We start from the raw sequence: 23,871 nt of genomic DNA on the forward strand, positions 1-23,871 counted from the left end.
GGTTACAGGAACAGGAGACAAGACACAAAGAGAGACTGAGCTCAGGTAGAGTCTGACCTGAACGCAGAACAACAAGAGCCCTGTTAGAGAGGAGGGGTTGCCGCTATTTAGGAAAGGACACGAAGGACGAAACAAGAGAAGAAGGTGAAGGAGAGTAGGAATAGAGGAAACATTTATCATTTTATATCAAAATCATATTTTGAGAAACTCCAGTTTTCATATAACAACAGACCTGATTCACATGATAAAAGTCTCTTAACAAGCTGCAGCAGGTGGCTGAAGGTAATTAACTGGCAAAACAACAGAAAACAAACCTGGTCTGGGGCTCGGATGAAATGCTCTCTCGCTCTTTGTTGGTTTCTAAACATTCACTCTTTGGCCTGAGGTGGTTTCATCAAAGGAAGAACTTTTTGAAAATATGTTTATGGAGGAGGGCTGTTCAGAAAAAGACCAACAGAGTGGGAGGTCGTCTTTTACATCAACAGTCCAGGTGTTCTCTTCACGTCAGGCTCAGACTGCTACAGTAACTACCAAGTAACTACAAGGTAACTCAGTACTGGTAGAGAGTGTCATCACCTGGTTATCAAAACATCGTTAGGTGGGAGACGTTATGACTCTTGACTCTTAGTAGAAACTGTGTTCATGTGAAGTTTGTCTGCTTTATGTAAATTTCAAGCTTTATCAGAGGAGAGAGGAAAGGAGAGAGGAGAGGAGAGGAGAGGGAGGTTTGATGTATCTGGAGGTGGGAGTCAAGCAGCAGCAGAAGGTCAGACACATCATCAGACAGCTGTGATCACCTCCACTAATCTCCTCGTGACACTGCTCCTCTGTGAGAGGCTGGTCCAGAAGTTACTGGTTTGTACATCAGCTAATGTCAGCCATGGTTCATTATCATCGTTATTATTATTATTTTGTGTTTGTTTACATTTGTGGCTACTGTAAGCAAACAGCCGACCATAGACCTCAAATGACACACTAATCCTGGTTCTCGACTAGTCATGAAAAATAGTTTTCGACTGAAGTTGTGATGCAGCAGGAATCATGTGCTCTACTCTGAAATACACAGTGAGAACCTGATGGAGGACGGTTTGCAGGTAACAGGGATACTGGAGTTTGGAGGTTAATGATTAAAACACGTGTCTCACCTCTCAGTCAGAGCCTTGCTCTGGTTGTCTCTGGCGGCCTGCAGGTCTCTCTCCAGGCGTTTCTTCTCGGACTCCAGCTTCTCGGCGTCATTGGGCTCCAGCCGCTGGCGGGGGCTGACGTACTGCAGCTCCTTCAGCAGCTCCTCCTTCTCATTGATGAGGATGAGGCGATCTCGCTCGGGGTCCAGCAGCCCCGGCCACGCCTCACTGTCCAGTTTGGCGATCTGCACCTCGATGGTGGCGATTCTGTGAGAGCGAGAGGGGAGAGGGTGAATGTGCAGAAATACATACACACACACACACAAACACGCACACGCGCACGCGCACGCGCACACACACACACACACACACACACACACACACACACACACACACAGTCCAGACAGAGTAATGTCTACCTTCTCTTGGCTTCCTCGTACTTCAGACTCAGACGAACCTTCTCTGCCAGTTTGTTGGTGCTGGTTATGAACTGATCACAAAAACAAAATTACACAATGATGTTAACACACATCAGTCTGTGGAGGAAACAAATTATTCACAACTACTGTGGAAAGGCAAAGAAAGCTCTCTCTGGGACTCACCTCGGCGGGGATGTCGGTCTGAGAGCCGGCATCGGAGTAGAGCCGGGGGATGGACAGCTCAGAGTTGGCGAGCGAGGGGCTGCTGCCCCACAGCTCCTGCTGCGAGCCGGAGTCCAGCTGGAAGCCGTCCTTCAGCACCGCCAGTTTCTGGATGAACAGAGCAGACAAACATGGCTGCAGGAGACGATGTGACTCAGGAGTTTTTGGAGCTCGTCCCGCTGCTCTGACAGTCAGCAGCTGGAGCAGCAGCAGAGGCTGTGACACTGTTTCAAACCCTCGCTGCCCTGGTTTGTGTCAAAATCCCTACTCTTCCTTCTCTGAGTCAGAACCCAGTCAGATCTGAACACAAACATGATTTACATATTTTTACATTCAGTGTTACTTACACTTTGTCAGGAAATCAGTATCTCTGCTGCTCATTTTGCATAAACATCGAAAATCTGCCTCATAATCAAAGAAAAAAGACACACAGTGACTGAGGCTGTTTATTTTTTAACTGCCGCTCTCTAATCTTTTCTTTGATCGTCGTGGAGCCGAAGCATCGACATCGATCTAACTCATCCAGTGTGAGCTGCTCGGGGCAAAGAGCGTCTTCAAAGGGACTAAACTGTAAAATGTAAAACACAACCTCCTCTGTGTTTGCTGCATGTCCCCCGTGAGTTACAGCGACGCAGCAGCGGCGACAGCTGCCGCACTGACACTTTCATCTTTACGGCCGTGATGAATATCTTATACGACTCTGCGGTTGGTTTTGAAGCCCGCTATGGAATTCACCTTATCTTTGTTCTTCAGATGGGGCAAAAAATACCACACCACCTCCATGATAACACTGGTGTTACAGTATTTTGATGATGCAGCGTCTCAAATGACACTCTCTTAAAACCTCTGTTTCTCTCTGAGTCCTCAGATAGTGATCCACAGATAGGTGTTTGAATTTATCTTTGAAAGATTTCATTACTCAAACATCATCTACTGTTTGCTCATCACATCCGTGTTTCCTCTCACTACAGGTTCGACTAATGCAGTTTTCACTCAGTATTTGCTGATTTAAAGCATGTTTTTCCAGTAGAGTGAATCCACACAGTTTATATTTAAGACAAGGTTCAGCACAGTATAACGTCACCAGTTATTTGTCTATATATACATTCATATATAATGAAGTGTCCACTGACTGCCTATTTATTAAGGACACCCGTCGCATCAGCACTTTTTTAATCTTAAAATGCTCATGTTTTCATGTCACATGTATAATGTGTCTTGTGTATAATTAGATTAGATTAGATTCAACTTTATTGTCAATGCCCATAGTTCAGGTACTTAGGCATCGAAATGCAGTTTGGCATCTAACCAGAAGTACAGAAAGCAGACATAGACAGACATATATATATATATATATATATATACATATATATATACACATATACACATATACATACATACATACATACATACATATATATATTAAATGTGATTATTCCATGTGTGCTGAAATGTGTATTATGGTTGTGACAAATAAACAAACTGATTCTGGTACATGTGTAAATGTGACATCACACCTGATGAGTTACGTTTGTGGGGTTGAAACTAACGAATGTTTGGTGTCTTTGTTAAATTATTCTGCTGATTATGTCATCTCTGAACTGAAGCTGTCAGTCAGAACACACTGCTCCTCTGTCCTTCTCTCTGACCTTAAGAAAACATGAAGAAGTACACACTGTACATACAACATATACACACTCCCCACCATGATACACAGGCACACAGACACACAAACATGAACAGACAATCTCACAGACTTCATTAGACTGAGCTGTCAGATGCAGATGGTAAGAGGGGAGGCAGGGGGAGAGAGAGGAGCGTGAGAGGGAGGCAGCGACAAGTGCACAGAGCAGATTATGTATTATTGAACACACTCCACTTCCAAACCAATCTGCAGCCAGATTTCCCTGATAACCTGGTTACACATCTGTGGGGTTTGTATGAGGGGGTGTGCTGGAGTACTGTCCACACTGGGGCCTTTCTCTACAGCTGGAGCCTGAAATGTTTGAAGCAGTGATAGAATACAGTGCTGGAATCATCTGTTTACTGCAGACGCAGGCGTGCAGCGCCTGTTTGTCCAACACCAGCGGTGTTAGCTCAGTAAAAATGTTTTATAGGACTGTGAAAAATAAACCAGGACCTGGAGGAGTGATGATGATGATTTATCAGGTATCGACCAACAACCACAAACAATAAACAGCTGTTTTCCAGTTGTTGCATCACAGGCTGAAAATGTGCATCAGACAAACTTCATGCAGACTAGTACAGCACACTCCAAGTCCCATCATGCAACTTTAATACACACTGCAGCCATGGTGGAAATATGGATGAGTTAACACAACAACACAGGGAGGGGGGGCGGATATGACACAAAGCAGAAACACCTTCTGCCTGTCGGCCCCAAACACATCTGAACTCATCACACCTGAGCTGAACGATTCATCACAGCAACAAAAAAATAACGAGTGTGTCACAAACCTAACATTAGTCATGTTAGCATGAACTCATTCATTCAATGAAATTCACACAGACTGATGCTGAAAGCACAACAACAAACCTGACCTCATCCAGTTTGTTTATATATTCATGAATTTATTTATGCATTTCAAGATCTATTTATATTTTTCTACATTAATTTATTTCTGCATTGCTTTATATAAATCAATGGAGAAATTCACAAAAACATAAATAAATATTAAAAATTCAGAACTAACATTTTTTCATTACCAAAATGTTTTTATTTTCCATTTATTGATGTAATCAATTATTTATTTATACTTATGTCATTTTTTTGTCCCTTTCTATAATAATGAAAGTGATAAACAGCCTTTCTACCTGAAACACCAGTAAAGACACACTTCTCTGAGGCACAAAGACTCACACACCACAGGAGCTACAAAGGAAATGACACTGTGTCGCTGAAAAATGTTCCTGCCATCAGCTAAATTGTTTTCACTTTGCAGAAAACTCATCACACAGCGCTCTTCCTCCTCCTCCTCCTCCTCGACAGGCTGTCATCACAGCGATGGGGAGGCGACACTAAAACACCACCTGCCTCCCTGCAGCCTCAGCTCCTCAGAGCCTCTAAATAGATTTTAGTACATCTGGCTTTTTACCTCACAGCTATATAAAGTGTTTTAAATCGTGCACACTCTATCCTGAGAGTCATCTGCCTCCTATTTCCTTTTACTCCTTCATTTCATTAAACTGTTCATTTTCTTTTCTTGCTTTTCAGCAAAAGTCACTTCTTTCCACAGCCTCGTCAGACGAGCTCCACACTGTACCTCACTGCAGCCTCAGTCCCTTCACTGCCTCTGTTCATCCTGAGCTGAGTTATCCAGAGGTGTCAAGGTCTTTGGCACATTTCATTCTGTGTATTCAGAGACCATTTTATACCTGTTAGATTTAACAAGAATTACATTTGCCCAGTCGCAGGAACAATTTAAAGGAACAGAACAAGCTATTTTCTACAGAACACGTTTTACTTTTACTGATCTGTAGGTGCAGCAGCCTGGCAGCTGCTGACAACACAAAATGCAGACACCTTCTGCTTTCAAAGTAAAACTCATCACTGCAATTCATTTTTTCCCCAACTGAAGTGAGATTTAATCCTTTTGTCTGTTTGTAGAACTGAACATCGTGACGAGGCCTCGCTGTGATTTCTGACTTGTTCCACGTGGCTCTCGCTATCAGGTGTCAGTATGTGGTTTATCTGTCTCCTCTTTCCTTCTTCTATTGTCAGTCGAGGAGTTGATACTGGAGCTGATCGACTCGACATCCTTCTGCCTCCAGCAGCTTTTAAACAATGCTCAGCTTTTACATGCATCACAAATCTGGACTAAAGTTTACTTCTCTCGTGTTGGAGGTTTAGATAATTGAGACGAGGGATTAGAAGCATTTGTCTAATCACTAGAACAAAATGAAGGCTGTGCTTGAATTAGGTTCAACAGCTCTGTGTGACTGATACTCTACTCATTCTACAGACTAAATGAGCTGCTGGTAGGGTCTGAAAGTGGTGCTCTATCAGTTTTAAAGGTCCATACAGTCTGAAGGTAGATGTCCATGTGTTTGTGATTATAAAGCACGTCTAGGTTCTATATTAACACTGTGAAAGTATCAAAGCCTCAGTCCACAGAGAAATGCACACAGTCTGTATTCAGAAACTGAGCCTTAAACAAGCCATCAGCACTATGACATCATCAGGGTTATTTTCTCAAGCTTGACAAAGGCACAAGCTAAGTCACATACCCCACAATGAGAACATTAATCTTTATATGTAAAATTTTCAGACCCAATCTGAGTCGTGACACAGCCTCATGTGTCGGGTCAGGACCAGTTTACTTATTCTCTGGGATTAAAGGGGAAATAACTTGAGTATCAGTCTTTGTTTCCTACATGAAAAATCAAATTTTACCTGCATGAGCTCCTGTTTCTCCTTCTCCCCTGAGCTGATGGCATCTCGGATGGAGCGGACCTCACTGAGGATGGCCTGCGCCTCCTGCAGCTTGTAGCCATACGGGCTGTTGGACACCTTCTGGTCGATCCTGGAGGTCAGAGGGAGTCAGACAGAGACAGAGAGAGGAGGACGGAGGTCAGTTTGGTCAGCAGCAGCCAAGCATCCTATCACAATGTTCTCAGACTGTTCATACCCTGGAATTAAAACTGTCAGCCACCAAGAGATGGCCTTGGATAAATTACTTGTTTCACTCTTGTTTACTTATTTGAGGAAATACAGTCTGATTTCTCTGAATGAGGATGTTGTTCATGCTGCACTATAAAGGTCTTGTTCTGCTGTTTCTGTGAAAACACTGTTGAAATTAAGAAACAAGTTTTAAAGGAAAACATTTTTTGATTGTGTTGTATTGAGCCCTATAAAATATTTAGAGCAACAGGCAGCTCCATCTTCATTCTCAAACGCTGACTGGAAACCAGTGGAAGCAGTGTGTGGGGCATCAGAGCCTGGACACAGCAGCACATTCAGCTGGCTCCACACTATGCTGGCTAAGTGTGAACAGAGAAGATGTTGTGTCAAGTACAATGAGTCTGAGTACAAACTCAAATGTTTGTTCAGCTCGTCACTTCCAGGTAACACAGAGCAGAGCCTGTTTTCAGCTGTGGGCAGACTGGGAGGACTGGGCTGCAGGGAGACGCTGCAGGAATCAGCCATGAGAGGCAGCAGCAGCTATGTAAACCCTGTCATCAGCAAGTCATGCATGCATCTGAATAACAGGTCCTTCCACATTCTTCAGGGAGGGAAAGAGGGGGAGGGCGGTTCTGACAGAAAGAGAAAAAACAAGGTACAGAGAGAATGAGGAAGTGAGGGAGGGAGGGAGGCACTTGTCTGTAACAGGCAGAGAGAACAAGTAATCCTCTCTAAGTCCTTCTCAAACATGGACTTGTGAGAACTGTTTGTGAACTTTCTTATAATTAAAATCACAATGATCACTTTACTTTAACACACAGCGAGGGAGACGTTAGTGTTTAATTAACTGCTGTCACACCGAAGTTCAACAGGATATTGAGCATTTTACATTTGGGAGAAGTGTTTTTATTGGACTGTTCTTTATCCTGAAAACCAGCCCTGCTCCTGTTCCGCTCCTCTGAAGTGTCCTCACCCAAAACACCAAATCCACCTGTGAATGCATCATGACCTTTGACCTGAAGATACTCATACAGATTTCTAAAATTCACACATCAATAAAAACTGTTACTTTCTTGCTGCTGAACCTTTTTCAACAGTGCTCTTGTTTATCTCTGATATTGTTGATAAGCGTCAGAACGTGCTGCACACATGGCCAAAGGTATGTGGACACTAAAGCCCAGCTGATACTAGATTTTTGAGGCTGATAACGAGGAAATATGAAAACAATATTTTGCCCTATATTGTTTTCTTAAAATGGTTCCCCCCACTGATTTAGTCCTGCACTCGGGTCGAGCTCCAGAGACAGTGGGTACTGCACTTCCCATGATGCAGCTGTTAGACCCTCTCTGCCTGGTAGATGCCCACGACTTTCACACTCTATGAGGCTTCAGGCTTTTTGCTTTTAATGGAGTCACAGTGACAGAGAGACAGCAAAGGGCCACGGGCCGGACTCAAACCTGGGCCGCCGAGGTCAGGACTAATTCCCCGGTGAGCCATCAGGAAATTTCCACACGTGTAGCCCTGATTTTAAAAAGCTTCTCTAGAGCCACAGACAATATTACACTACTGTTAATTATACAACTGTCACTCACTTCAGTATACTGTAGAGGTGTCCACATACTTTTGGCCATGTTGTATTTAATTGTCACTCTTCTGTTGTGTGTATAATGAAATCATCATAAAACTGCAGCAGGATTCTGTGAAATCTCATCAGTGTGTGGCTGCATTCCAGTCTAAGCCTATTCGTATTTCTGCAAACAGCGATTGGTTGCTGATGGCGTCTGATGACTGTAACAGGAGAGGAAAGTCGCAGAGGAATGCCGTCCGATCGCTCTGCCTCAGCTACTCTTTAATCCTCCTGACACTCTCTCTGTGCTGCAGACCGGACATTCCTGTTCAATTTCAGCGGCGGCGGAGCAGCACGTTGACTTTCCAACGTGTTGAGTTTCAAAAACAAAAAAACAGCACTCCGTTGAGATAAACAACAAGAAGGAGATGAGTGAGTCTTTTTCAGATCAGCGTTCCTGACTGACGGCTCCTGAACTGAACTCGCCTCATATCCTGAGGTGTAGAAATAGGTCAGGTAGATGGGGTGTTTTCTCTCAGATCCACATTCCTGAGCTGTTGTTCCCTCGGTGCGTTTATAGAGGCGTTAGTGTTTAATGATGGAATGGAATGTGTGATAGTGCTGAAGCAATAACTGAGGCGATAACAGCCGTTTACTGCACTCAGGTTTCTGCACAACTTGCAGCCGAACCAGCAACATTTTCTCATGTGTCTGAGCACATGCTGCTGAACCGGCGGGAGGTCCAAACTCCTTCATCTCCCCCTGAGATGGTGTCACAGATAAATGATCAGGATCAGAGAGTGGTCTTCTTCACTGTACTGATTGGTGTCGTTTGTTGGCTTTTCTTATCAAGATTTTTACTCTTTATAAAACACTCAGCAGTATAACTGAGGTCTTGTCTTATCTACAAATAGGAGAAATATATCATCCACTCCCCTGCACATGTAGTGTCACTGCAGCCGCCCCCCCACACCGCCTCCTGTACATGACTCCCAACTTTTATCTAATGTCTGTCCACATCAGCTGGAATGTGAAAAGATTTCCACACAAAGAAAGTAAAAGTCGGCGTCGTGGCCAAAGCTCAGTTATGAAATCCTCCTGCCGGACACCAGACTCCAGAACGGAAACGAGTCGTGATCTGCAGCGTCGCGTTTCCCTCCATTCCCATCATCCATCTCTACTTCCATCGGGTCTGTGATTCGACAGGACAGGACTTGGTTTGTGTTACTCCTGCACTGCTCTGTGAACTGTGAGGCAGCTAAAATAAAAAACTGCTCCACTGTTGTATTGATTTTTAGTCCACAGCCACATTTAAGTGCAGTTTCATCCAGATTCAGTCATTTTGTGCTGGGGCTGAACTGTATGCAAGGAAGTATGAGTCATGATTTCAGTGGGAAAGGTCATTTTTGTATTTCATATGAAAATGATGATGATGTGATTTTTGTTGGGGCTCGTACTAAATGAACGTGTTCCTTTATGTCCGGAGAATATGATTTGTAGGGCAGGGCGCCACCACAACACTTCATTTATGGTCTGTTGTTGCTCTTTATAGACACCAGACATTTTAGAGACAATTGTATTAATTATTGTTTAAGAAAATAATAGTCATATTAATCTAGGATGAAAACAATCTCTAGTAAAAGCCCTGATATTTAATGACATTTAATACTGACTTAAAACTAACATTTAATGAACTTTCATTTGTTATTGACTGTCTTTCCTTTTTTTTTTTTTTTTAAACTGATGAAACAATTTTGGGCCCATATTTGATAATAAAGAATTACTATTATTATTGTATTATTCAAATATTATGATACTGGGCTGGACTGTATCAACATATTACATTTTGGATGTGACCCAAGCCTAATTCCTAATAAAGAAATATAACAATACTGCATTATTCTTTAGGAGACAGCTGAGGAGTTACTCCGAGAGCTCTCTCCATCACACACGTCACAGTTTTCTGCACTGAACTGAAGTTAAAGGTGTTTTGCAGGCAGACAGAGAAGCTGTGGAGACACTTCCACTTGTTATTCAACTCAGACTCTGAGCATCTTGCTTTGCTCGTCAGATTAAATTGGGAGGGCTGGTGGTCGCCTGCAGTGCGAGGATGGAAACCCAGAGTCAAGTATCAACAAATACACCTGTCAATGAGCCCTTCAGCAAGGATCACGCTGGAGGAGGAGGGACGGGAGAGCTGCCAGAAGTGAACCTGAGAGCACATTCGAAGCACAAACACCCCCTGGGCAAATCCTGTGGGTGAAGCGTGTTGGTGTTTGTGTGCAGACGTCAGGATGCAGCACTTACTCCTTGAGTGTCTCGAAGCCTTGTTCTTTGTACTGGAGCTCCTGCTTCATACAGGCCAGGTCCCGCTTCAGCTTGTTCACCTGAGACGCAGGGACAAGAGGGAGGAAGAGAGAAACTGTCAGAGTCTGTGTGTGTGTGTCTGTGTGTGTTCATGGTGATTAAGGAACTAAATCAGTCAAAACCCAGAGACTGAGATGAAACACGCAAACAGATGCAGAGCTGGAAGGGGGGGGGGGCTCTGCTCAGCATCACAACTTATTGATCATCCTAACATTTCGGTCTCTCTGGACCTTTGTCAGAACAGTTCTTACAACCATCTTAGATAGTTGTGTAACAGGTCTGTGCCAGGATGGGTGGAGAGTTATCTATTTAAGATCATGGTTGTAAGAACTGTTTGAAATACTTCTGATGAAGGTCTAAAGAGACTGAAATGTTAGGATGATCAATACATTACGATGCTGAGCAAGAGCAGAGTGCAGTATATTCTTCTTTTCAAGACTGAAGTGAGACTTTCCAACGCACCTGCACCTAAGATGTGTGAATATCTCCATCGAGAAAATTTGAAATGATATTTAAACAATCAGCATTAGAAATGAGCAACAGTATTGATCATTCAGTCATTAGCTCTGATTCCAGCTTCTCAGATCTAAAGATTGGGTGCTTTTCTCTGTTTGATCAATGTAAACTTTGTGTTTTAGGCCAATTTTTCACTTTTTTCTGAAATTATATTCATTAAATGATTAATTTATTCAAGGACAGACATTAATTTATGATGAACATCATGGTCAGCTGCAGCCCTGAAAAGACACATTTATGTTTGGTGGATCAGGTCTCAATCCAATCCAAGCATGGTGGTGTGGTCAAAACGTACCCGACTTTTGGCCGTGGTTATCTCTGCTTTCAGGATGTCTGGGTCGTACTTGCTGGAGGTGGATGATCTGGAATTCACTGCAGAACAGGTAAGAGAAAAAAAGAGGTGTTAAAAAACTGCACCTTATAATATGGACTTATTTTTCCTGTTAAGGCTTGAGAGAGAAAGTACATCCTCACAAAAGAGAAAGCTTCACCCGCTCTGATGTTAAGGACCTTTTTTCTCTCCTCTGAGCATCTCTGAAAACCATCAACAGGGATCAAAGGTTCATCTTTACAACTGCTGTCGGAGAAAGTATCTGAGAAAAGGACGCAAACAAAACCTCCAAAGTTTTTCTTCCCTCCTCATATTCTCTGTTCCCTCAAAGGTCAAAGGTCACTGCAGTCAGAGTGTTGCAATGACACAGTTTCTGTCTAAATATACAGCAAACCTGAAAGTATTTTCACTGACTGACACGTCTGTTCTGTCATTTTATCTTATTATTATTTTAAAAAAAATAAAATAATAATAATAATAATTTTACATTATTTTATACAGGTTTTTTAATTGTGATAATTAACTTGTGATAATTAACTTTTCTACTTAAAAAAAACATAATTTTTCCTGTGGAATCTGTTCCCTCGGCCGTGGGCAGTATTTGCATCAGGACCACCTGCTTGTCCAGGTGGAACTTCCTCCCTTGTTTTTTTGTTTCCTCACTAAATGTAAAACAAACTGGGCTTTCTCCTCCCTCAGCCTCTCCAGCTCCAGTACTCACAGCTGGTCTGCGACGTCGACTTGTCCCTCCACGCGTCGTTGAGCTGCCGGTACTCCTGCTGCGCCAGTCGCAGCCTCTGCTCCTTCACCTGGTAGATCTCCTTCTGTGCACTGAGGGCGTCCCGGGCCACGGCCAGGTAGTCCCGCAGCATGGACTCCTGCTCCCGCTGCCACTGAGCCCGCGGGTCCTCCAGCTGGGTGCTCTCTGGAGGAGACAGAGAAGAGGATTCACAGTGTTTTTATTTACATCAGTAGATGTGTGTGTATGTTGCACATCTGTGTCCAAATTCAAATGCCTTCAAACATGACTCAGCATGTATCAGGACTGTAAGACCAGTAGACAGTGAACTCACTGGTGTTGTGGTCGACATAGTAAGCTCCAACGACGGGGTCGTACGCCTCCTCCCAGCCGACCGGCAGCTCATCCCCGATACAGTCGGCAAACGTCAGAGGCTTCGTCTGCCTGAAGGAGACGGAACCAGAAAACAGAATCAGAATCCACCACAGAGACCAGCAGGAGACAGAAATATCTTCTCAACTGTCAGCACCATATTATGTGTGCATTACACCTACCGGGAACATATGTATGCACACGTTAAAGAGCCACAATCATTATCCAGCAAGGACGACTGAAACCACTGCTTGTGAAACTCACAGCTGTCAAGTTGATGTTTTCCTAAAAGGAAGGTGCAACTGTTCCAACCACAGATGCAACAGAAGTGTGTAATGTTCTGATACGAGGAACCAAAGTGGAGCTGGTATCTGTGACGTGAGTCTCATTTGAAACCTCTGCACCCACAAGCTCAGGTTTGATTAGGTATTTAAGGTGTGTGTGTGTATGTGTGAGCGTGTGTGTGAGTGAGTAAGTAAGAGAGAAGGAGACACTTCATGGTGGCACTAGATCATCCTAAAGATTAAGAGCCACTGAGCGGGGACGAGGGCCGCATAATATGAAGAATATCTGCGATGTGTGATATAATTATTAAATATTGAGATGACTTGTGATAAATAAACAAATGTAAAATGTGCATTTACAGCTCCTGCCTTCCTCTACCATCGTACCAAACTGACACTAATTACCCTGAAGGTACCTGGGAATTCATCTGATTGGCCAAATGGTGTGACTGCATGGCCCATCAATCCAGGCCTCCATTTTTTTTCCAGTTCATTTGTCTCAGACGCTGCACTTAGAAAACCCTGTGTGAATAATACGATTTATCAGTCACAGCTACTGGGAACCAAGAAAGTCTGTGACGGACTTAAATGAACCTTGTACAAATCAATATATAGCTACACTATCTGTAAGTTACATAAGGAAGTAAAGTGAATTTGCTTTTTTTCACCTCCAACTTCTACTACAAGTAATAATTGTGTAGTAAAACTAGTCTGACCCACATTAATCTGGTCAGAGGCAGGTCTAAAAGATGGATCTATCCCGGCTCACTGTGTTCGTCTGAGAGCTGCTTCAGGAGGAGGAGGAGGAGGTTGGGTGGAACTGTGTGTGTGGGGTGGGGGTGGGAGGCCTGGTGTTTTACTGAGTCCTCTATTCACCTCAGAGGGGGGATAAGCAGAAAAGGGGTTGGGGTGAGGGGGTGGGGGGTCCCTCTGGCTGGCCACAATAGGAGGAAACCAGCCCGTGGCATTCCACAAGCAGCGCTGACGCATCGCCTGGAGGTTTCTGGGGCAACCCACGGCCCTGCGGCGGCCTAACAGCAGCCGACCGCCCTGCAGCCGCGAAGGTAAAATCAAACACATTCGTATTTTGTTTTGATGAAACCCACCTGGATTTTTAATGATGTTGTTTAGTTTTTAATGCAACGGCAGTGAAAATCAACATGAAATGAAGGAACAAGTGAGATGACTTCAGGAATTGATACTTATACATACACGTTCTGTGACCTTCATTAACCTTGCCCTCACTGTGCTACAACAACACAGTGAAAATAATATGAATTGTACTTTATCGTTCAGTGAATATCAGCTAAATAAATCTCTGATGTTTTGCACACCACACTGCATGTTACCTGAGCTCATTGTTGCTGCTGCAGGTCACAGAACACAGCGTAACACCGGCTGGAGGCCGAGGCCAAACACTTGTCCTTCATTTTCAAAAATAACATGAGCTCTTACTTTCACAGGTTTTACAGCAGATAAATATTTAAACAAAGGACTTGTTCCTACATCATGAAGCTCCTTCTGTAAATACTGCATTTTGCAGTTGTTTCATTGACTAGTGCTGCAGGAATGAGATGACTAGATGACTGAAATCAGGTCTCAGAGCTCAGAGCTGAATCAAACTACAAGCTGAAGTTTAGTGGTGGTGAGGGTGAAGTCATGTGACCGTGGTGTCATTGGTTTATAGCCTAACATGAGCTTTTTACTGCTGCTGATTGTGTTTACGCTTCAAATATCATAAAGTGGAGTCATTAGTGAAGATGATCCTGCTGAACTAAACCTGTCAGGATCAGAAACTGTTTCTGATTTTCTGTAATCATCCAAAACACAGCAGAGAAATCCTATTGGCTGTTTGTGGAGGGAACCAGGTGATGATGCAGTCATGATGAAGGGTTGGCTGACAGAAACACATCATCCCTGCAGCTCTCTATGTTGATGTTCAGCGTCACTCAGTTATCACATGTTTAAATACATCATCAGTGTATTTTTCTCTGCTTGTAGTGTCACAGAGAGTAGAAGCAGAGTAAACAGAGAAGGTGAATGAAAGATTCAATGAGGGATTCACTGGCTGTGGAGCTTCATGGATCTAGATCCAAAAAGGAACCGGTATCAGAACCCCATGCTAATTAAAATGAGGTGTCAATGTTGGTGATTTTTTCTTTTAAAGTCCAACCAAGACCCGGCCTGACTGGTAACTAAGTATTTTTATTCCTGTAAACTTTGTCCAGGTCCCTATGACCAGTGTCTCCAACATCACATGGGATGAACATACCAACAAACTTACAGACAGCCACCACTCATCGATGAAATCATGACAGACAACAACAGCAGAGTAACAAGTGAGACTCTTCTCTACTGCCTCTTGTGTTTCGTGACTGCAGACACACACAAACAGCAGCGGCTCACTGCTGAGCAGAGAAACTGAACTGGGTCCTTTTTCAGGGGATGAATAATGAAAGGGGCCCGGAGAAGATCCCCTCGGCTCTGCTCTAAATTTAGCTCAGGAAAGACACAGGGAGGTTTCTGCCAACCGCTGATCCCAGAAAAAGCCGGCTGGTTGGCTGGCCGGGTGTCCACATCCCATTATTTGATTCCTCTCCCCGCTCACCCACTAAATCCTGTCCTCTAATCGCCGGGCCGGGGGGAGTCGCTGACCTCAACTCGTCGCTCTCTGTCACAGTTTCCCCTCTGAGCGGAGGACCAGCTGGCGGCGGCGGCCCAGCCTCCATTTCACTGTCAGTCATTTCAAAGCCACTTGTAGCGGTTCTCACATGCTTCAGTGCTCAAACGGCCTGCGATGGCTGTGGGAGCTCTTACACACTGGGAACAGGTATAATGGACAAAACGTGGACCGGACCACCTCCATCTCATTCTCCTGAACTCTCTCCCCACACTTCCTGTCCGTCTCCAAAGTCACTGTCCAACACAGGTACAAACTTCAGGAAAAAAATTAAAAATAAATTAAATTAAATGAAAAAAGCGACAAAAATTGTGGCAACTGACAATTATGGCCTCGTGCTTTTCCAGTGTCCTTGACCTTATCACCATGTATTTTTTTTTTACCTAGGGTCCTGAACCCAGAGCTGTTCAGTTTTAACCTGGAACGGTTCTAAATTATAAAGAACCCAAAGCATTTTTTAAGATTGGTTCTTTTATTTAATTTTTTTGTGTGAAAAAATGATAAAAGAAAAGTGACAAACAGAAAGTGACATAGAAGACATTGTGATCATAAGACTTAATAGACATAGTGTATATAAGATGAAATATTAGGTGCACACATGGTGGTAGTTGATAATGATAATAATAATAATAATAATAATAATAATAATAAACATCTAATTCTACTCCCAGTCAAGCTTTAATAAACCAGACCTGGATGTAGAGAAACACACTTAATAAACTGCCCTTTATTAAACACTTCTTTTTACACCAAAGTACTTTACAATGTGCCTCTAATTCCTCCACGTACACAAACACACAAACACACACATCACTGAAATAATTTGAATCCATATATCTTATGTAAATATGTTCAGTGAGACCCAGTCTGATTGGTGTTTGCAGTGTCATCTAAGGACACAGATGAAACCAATTTAAATACATTCACCTGACTGATGGGGGCGGAGTTGGATGTTTGGTTAATTGTCTTTGGCTTCACTAATATTTCTGTCAGACTCCTGCTGGAACAAAAGCAGGTTACATTCACTGCACTGGCTCATGACAGTGGTTGTGTGTTGACTTGTTACCGGACTCTGGATTCTGTTAAAACCTCAAACTTAAAATCACAAATGTACCATCTTATGGATATAAACACTTAAAAAAAAACAGATAAAGTTTTAAAAATGGGACCTTTAAATGATTAATTGATTATCATATCAATCTATAGAGGTTTGATGGAACTATTTTGATAAAAGATTAATTGTTTAAATAATTTTTCAGTTGAAGGTGTCAACCATTCTGTGGCTCCAGCCTCTTAAACATGAAGACTTGCTGCTTTTTGTGATTTGACACAAAAAAAAACATCTCTGGAATTTGGATAATATGTCTGTATGAGTTTCAGCACAGTTTCAGTGTCACATGTTGGTCTGCACGTTTTTTAAGAAGCTTATCTCAGGCTAAAACTGAATACTTGTGATGTTTTGGCATCAAAAAATGATTTGCAGGATATTAAGTTCTGCCTCCATATCAGCCTTTAAAACCCAATATCAGCCGAAGCAGCAGAGTAGACACACACACAAACACACACACACGCACAATTACACACCTCCACAGGTTTCACATACCAAGGTAAATAGCCTGGCCGGGCCCTGGCACTCTAATGCAAACTAACAAAGTGTGCGGCAGAGTGCAAACACACAGGGAGGCGGGCCGCATAGCTGAACGGTGAGTCAGACGGCAACACAGAGAAACGGCGTATACATTCCTCAAGTCCAGTTATGAGGCTTCAAACAACATTTCATAGCTGCTCAAAGTCCAACAGTGAAACAATGACACACACAAACACACACTCCCTAAACAAAGCACTGAAGAATAAACTGTGAATTCATCAGAAATAAAGAGAAATGACAGCAGAAATCTGCCTCAGTCTGTCTGCACATTACCCTTCTCGTACCAATGACAGCGTGTTATCTGGCAGATAACATTCCTCTCACCTGACGTCACTGTAAGGGTGGACAGATGATATTGCACTCTGAAGAATTTATAAGGCTCACAGAGGCTGATACCTTTCTCTGAAACATCCTGAGTTTACTGGCTTTTCCTCCTTCTGTTCCTCTTTTGGTTCAGCTTTTTTTCATGTAATAATCCTTGTAAACGTCAACAGAAACCTTTATATGCTAAGTTAGCATTAGCCCATAGCTACATTTTAAAGGTCCCATACAGTATAAAGGAAACTGTCCATGTGTTTTTTGATTATAAAGCAGGTCTAGGTTCTATATTAATACTGTGAAAGTATCAAAGCCTCAGTGCACAGAGAAATGCACACAGTCTGTATTCAGAAACTGAGCCTTAGAGCTCCAGAGAGAAGCCTGAGAGAGGAGATGTAAAACTACACTGAGATTGGTTTTTAAAATATATCAATATAAATAAAAATATGTCAAAATATATCTTCTGATGGAGATCAACACTTCAGATAAAGCAGTGGAGGAGAGTAAAATGTGGACCTTTAAATGTGACTGGATAACTCAGTCAGAATGTCTTATTCATTTAAAAATGGGCAGTTTCCTTTTTTTTGTAATACTTTATCAAGATTTTAGAGAAATAAAAAGCAGATCACCTCAGAACAGAAGCGAGAGAGAAGTTTCATTTTGAGTGTTAAAAAAAAAGAAAGAAAGAAAAAAAAAACAAGCCTGTGACTGAGAATTTTACACGAAATCAGCACTGCAATCTGGAATCTGGATGTCCTGTACAGCTGGATAAGCTATTCAAATAAAGAACACTGGATATCTGTGACTGTTCCTCTGAGGGCCCTGGGCAGGATACACACACACACACACACACACACACACACACACACACACACACAAAGCTGTCAATGTCAAAATAAGGCTGGCTGTCTTTCTTCATTCCTAAAAGACAGCCTGTACCGGGAGGGTTTTCACAGGACTGATGCAGGAAATCTAAAGCTTCTGTAAATACCAAAGACGACCATGTTTCTGAGGCTGAGCAGAAAGGAAAGATTTTGCTGATGCTGTGATCGAAAACAAACAGAAGTCAATACACATCAATCACCTGAAATACCCACAGTGAGGAAATATCGGAGGGAAAGTTAAACTATAATAACCTGCAAAGAACTACCAATTTAAATGCGAAATATGTCATTTCTGCCACTATGGGGTCTCGCAATCAAATCAACGATGTCATGAAATCACGTGGGACCGTGGGAGTGGTCTCCTCCTCTCCTCAACAAACAGACCAGCTGATTAGAACCAGGAAAAACACTGAATCAAATCAGTGCTTCTCCATCACAGTTTGGTGGACACAGGTCGTCTCAGAGGGGCTGAGCTGTCTGACATTTTCTCAGCTTTTTTCTCTGATAACTTCAGATCCAGATGTCAGATGACAAAAATCACTTATTAAACGTTAAAATGTTTAGTTAAAACTGACCAAGATCTAAAACCGTGTATCGTCAAAATGCGGTTTGTAAAAAGCCAGTTGTGACGCTTCAGGCAGGCTTTAGGATGACAACAGGAACTGTCTTTGCCTCCTCGCCCCTGCTCAGGCGCTGGAGTGAGGCTCTGGTCATTTCAAAGGAGATGCCAGGAGACACATTTGTATCTGTGACAGGTGGAAAAGCCAGACAGATGTGTGGTTGCAGCACACAGCTGGATGTACAGTCCCTATTCCTATTCCATCACAACAGGTCAAATTCATAGAAGAAGAACTGTCAACCTGCAGAGGAGCTTTTATTCTCCACACAAGAACAACAAGGTCCTATTGTCCTAAACCTGTTCCTGTTACTGCATCTGTCTGAATGTTCTCTGAGAGCTGCCACAAATAAATAAGTTATTAGATGGTCTGTTATGTATTAAAACCAACCACACTGCAGCTGTGCTTCAGGCAGTCTCTGCTCAGGTCCTGGTTAACAGTTTGCAGGGCCTCACGCTGCACTTTGACCCTGTGCACCTTGGCAAGCAGTGAAAGGGATTTCAGATGAATCAGGCCTTTGGCTGGCGAGTCTGTGCGCTGCTCGGTCCTTCACGTTGTGTGTTTCAGGAATGTGTGTGTGTGTGTTTTTTTAAGGACTTTGTTTGGGAAAGCTTTCTTCCTTCTCACTTCCTCTAAGTGTCTGAGTGTTAAACAACCAGAGGAGGAGAGGTCTTCATTCCACCTGCCACCATTTAGACTGCTGCCACAGCGGTGTGTGTTTTATCTCACTGAGCAACAGTTATTTACACTGTCAACATATCGATTATTTTCAGTCTATAAAAAGTCACAAATTAGTGGTGGATGTGAATTTCAGTCGCCCAGAGCTCAGAGTCACATCTTCAAATGTCCTGTTTTGCCCAAAGATTACAATGATTACAATGATGCAAAGCGGAGACGAGCAGCAAATCCTCACAGTGAAGCTGGAACCAGAGAATGACGATGAACGTCATTTTTTATAGCTTTCACCATGATCTATATAAGCAATGAGCAGCAACACGCACAGCAAAACACAGCAGGTGTTTGTTCACAATAACCAATCACGAAATCCGAGGTGGCTGCAGGTCCATCACAGCAGCCAAATACATACATCACAAATCAAAGTGTTAGTTTACAGTGATGCCATGAAGCTACCCTGACCAGAATGCAAATAAAGCAAATCAGCCACGCTACCAACAACAGCTACCGGTACATGAGCAAACTAATTTTGATAATCAAATAATCTTTCAAGAAAGTTCAGATAGATGACCTGTGCAATATTCAAATCAAAGGTAAAATGTGTCACAACAGACCATAAATGCAGCCTTGTGTTGCTACTTATTCTTCTCCAGAGATAAAGGAACAAACAAATAAATAAGAAAACACATTTTAAAAAATGAGATAAATAAATAAAATAATAAATAATATATAATATCTAAATACATAGCATTACAACACAACAACCCTGCTAGCACGCTTGTTGAGAGTAAAGCTAATATCAAGCACAACCAAAAAAGAAAAAACATAAAATAAAAAACAGATTTCAAAACAAAAAGTGTTGTGTGTACGAAGTTTTTCTGTTATACACGATATAAGTTAAAGATATCTGAGTGTGGGACAGCAGCCAAACAGGACATCGCCTCTCCTGACTATAGGAAGTCTCTGAGGCGGCAAACTGCTCAGGATGATGCAGTCGTACGTACATTGCTAATGTGCGCCGAAACGTAACCTGTAATAACCTCACATCATCATCATTTTTAGATTTTGATGAAATGACCTCCATCTGAAATCATGACTCATGTCGCAATCGCAGGATTTGCCAAAATTACTACAATATGATTTTTTTTGTATATCGTTCAGAGATGCTTCAGACTGTCAGACATACAGCAGGGTAAGACGTATAAATCTAAATGAACAAATTCAAATTCTGACATCATGACACGTCCTTACCTCAGTAGAAAATTGCACATTTTTATACTACAGGTTTTTTTGATTAGATAAACACAAAATCTGCAGTCACTGTGGATACAACCTGAGATGATTTTTATATCAAAGTACACAAGAAAAGACCAAAATCTCAAAATAAATAACTCAGTTTAACCTTAATCAAAATCATTTTACCTGAGCACAACCCTAAAAAATAAACCCAAATCTCACCTAATTGTAGTCATTAAAAGTAAAGTAAAGAAAGAAATTATAAAAACTGGAGTTAATGGCCCTGAGAAACTTTCACAGCTGAGGACAGAGGAATATTGTTTGAGATAATGACTGTGACTCTCTCACATCTATTGGCTGTTTGTTTGTAGTGTTGATGGATGAGGAACCGCAGCTTATTGTACAGTCGATTCATTGTTGCTCCAGACAACAGCATCAATTACACACACTGCGTCAGACATGTAAAGTACAAAGTGAACCTGATGCAATAAGAAAAGATTCTGTGTTCACTCACACTGTCGCACAGCAAAGACAGAAACAAGCCGCAAGCCTCCGGAATTCCAGACATAAGCCATTAAAGGGATTTGGTGTCAAAGTCCGAGGGGTCTTAAGTAACTGGTAAAGATGAAAAACCAGTCTTCATGAAAATCTGCCCCCCCTCTCACTGTGTTTTAGTATGAGTGGGACAGTGTGGTGTAACGCTGCATGCTTGGCCCTCTAAGCCTATTACACTGATGAATTTCTGCATTGGGAGGGGGGGTAACTCACACCTCCACACTTGATTTCTAATTACAGGGATGGAAGCAAGCAGGATGCACCCTGGGAGAAAAACAGCAAAGGAGAAGATAACCCTGGTTTTCAGGTCCAATTTTCACCTGATCAGTTTTTATGGTTCAGTTTATCCTCTTTTCACAAACCAGGTGAAACATTCTGCACCAAATTCCTCCATCATCTCTACATTTTCTCAGAATAAAGAATTGAAAATTCTATATTTGAGCTATTTTAACAATTCAATCTCATTTTGAAACAAATCGGTTGGCAAAATAAACTATGAACCTGTTATTGTGATTGAGGAAAAAAAAACAGTTTAAATCATGAAAACTGTTGGAACCACAGTCTTAATAACTGATCTGTCTTTTACCAGTGTCCAATCAGTCATCCAGTATTGAAGGGATGACTGGGATTTTCACACATCTAAGCTCCTCAAACAGGGTTTCCTTAAGCTGAAGAACCCAGATGGCAAAAATGTGAAGTACTTCTTCTGTGAAGTGCATGTTATATGATTGAAAGCCACAAGACGCTACTAAATGGACTTTGTAGTGAGATTGTTTTCTCCACCTCTGCATTATCTGAAAGGCTAGAGAGAAAGAAAAAAAAGAGGAGAAACAAGCCCATAGGTCATCTGCACAGCAGGTTATTATGACCCATTGTTATATTTTTTTGCTGTGACCGTTCCACAAAGTTAACCTTGTTGTTATCATTGTAACCATGACAACAAAGATCTTCTAATGTTGAGGAAGCACTTATTTTAACCCAAATCATGATCTTTTCCTAAACGTAACCAAGCCATGACTGTTATCATAGTAACCATGGTGACGAAGGTCCGGTACACCTGCTGCCATAGGGGTGCTATTTCAGGAGGCACTGCTCCAGGTCGTTTCAGAGGGGTGAAAAAACGTTGTTCAGGTTGGAGAACTGGTTGCCAAAAACTTCAACTGAACTAATTTGAGCACTTTATCAGGAACACCTCACTAACACTGGGTGGTTCCTCAGTTCTTCATGTCATGAATCCAACAGATGTTTCCTCTGAGACTCTGCTCCATGTTGACCTGACTGCATCACATCATTTCTGCAGATCTGTCATCTGCATATTCAAGGTGTCAATCTCCTGTTGTACCACATCCCAAAGGGGTTCCCCTGGATCCAGGTCTGGAGACTGGAGAGGCCACTGAAGTTCACGGGTCTCACTGTCACGTTCATGAAACCAGTTTGAGACAACATCTGCTTTGTGACACGGAGCATCAGCAGCAGTTAGGAGATGGTGAACTGGACTGTCAACACAGGGCAGGTTCGGTCTCTGGATTCATGCAGCTGACACTGACCGGATCCTACCATCTGCTGTGTCAGCAGAAATCCAGATCCATCAGAGCAGCTCCTCACCTGTCCAGTGTTGGTGAGTCTGTAGCCTGCAGCCTCAGGTTTCTGTTGTTGGTGACAGGAAGTGGACCCTGATGTGGTCTCTGCTGTTGTAGTCCATATACCTCAAGGTTGGATGTGTTGCATGGCAGCACATTTGACTCCAACAATCACGCCACAGTCACTGCCATCACATTTTGTCCTCATGCTGATGTTTGATGTGAACATGAACAGATGCTCCTGACCTGGGTCTGTGAGCACTGCACTGCTGCCACATGATTGGGTGACTGGATAACTGCATGAGTGTACAGGTGTTTCTAATAAAGTGCTCTGAGTGTTTTTCACCATGATGTTCAACCTTCCAGGCAGCCACTGACTTCCATACATTTCACTGTGACTTATAGAGACTTGAAACTTGCTGTAAGAATTAATGTTGGTATATTACACAACCAATTTACATCATCATTTTACCATTGTTAACGTTTGCATGCTGTTTGTTTCTTTGGTTTCATATGCTTGTTTCTTTGGTTGATTTCCAACTACACAGCTCAGGAATGCAACGTTTTCCATCGACGTGTCCTCGATTGCACCACCACAACAAAACTGAAAGTAGTCACAGCTCACAGCTGCATTACTGAATGATGATGACATAAAACTGACAAAAAATAAAGGCAAAAAAAATGTTCGACAACATGAAATCTGGAAGTGTATTTTTATTTCACACTGCTAAACTGATCATTTCTTAAAGGTCCATCCAGTCTACAGGTTGTAGACTGTTTGTGATTATAAAGCAGGTCTAGGTCTATATTAATAATGTGACAGTATCAAAGCCTCAGTCCACAGAGAAATGCACACAGCCTGTATTCAGAAACTGAGCCTTAAAACCAGTCGTCAGGACTTCTGGAACTTTGTGATATCACAACAAAGTAGTCACTGCTCTCAGCCATCCCCCAAGCCCCGCCCACCTGGATCCACCATCCAAGGATTGTATAATCCAGGATAATTATTAAGGGTAAAGTCATTGCTTCTGTCATCCACCTTCCCACTCACTGTCCATTCTATCAATTTGAACATGAAAAGCTTCTTCCTCGGTG

The 23,871-nt window shown here is 42.4% G+C and overlaps 1 protein-coding gene across 1 annotated transcript in view; it reads right to left on the minus strand.

Moving 5' to 3' along the window:
- wwc1 (WW and C2 domain containing 1) overlaps positions 1-23,871 on the minus strand; it is a 42,372-nt gene that overhangs the window by 15,600 nt on the left and 2,901 nt on the right. The window contains exons 2-9 of the mRNA XM_071506046.1: positions 12,262-12,371; positions 11,910-12,113; positions 11,153-11,229; positions 10,282-10,361; positions 6,180-6,309; positions 1,727-1,873; positions 1,544-1,614; positions 1,146-1,391 (exon numbers count right to left, since the gene is read on the minus strand). Coding sequence (XP_071362147.1) covers positions 1,146-1,391; positions 1,544-1,614; positions 1,727-1,873; positions 6,180-6,309; positions 10,282-10,361; positions 11,153-11,229; positions 11,910-12,113; positions 12,262-12,371 — 1,065 coding nt within the window. The remainder of the gene's footprint in view (positions 1-1,145; positions 1,392-1,543; positions 1,615-1,726; positions 1,874-6,179; positions 6,310-10,281; positions 10,362-11,152; positions 11,230-11,909; positions 12,114-12,261; positions 12,372-23,871) is intronic.

This window comes from Trachinotus anak, unplaced genomic scaffold, assembly GCF_046630095.1.
Source record: "Trachinotus anak isolate AG129_WGS33_773 ecotype Australia unplaced genomic scaffold, CSIRO_AGI_Tana_v1 ptg000020l, whole genome shotgun sequence".
NCBI classification, from domain to species: domain Eukaryota; kingdom Metazoa; phylum Chordata; class Actinopteri; order Carangiformes; family Carangidae; genus Trachinotus; species Trachinotus anak.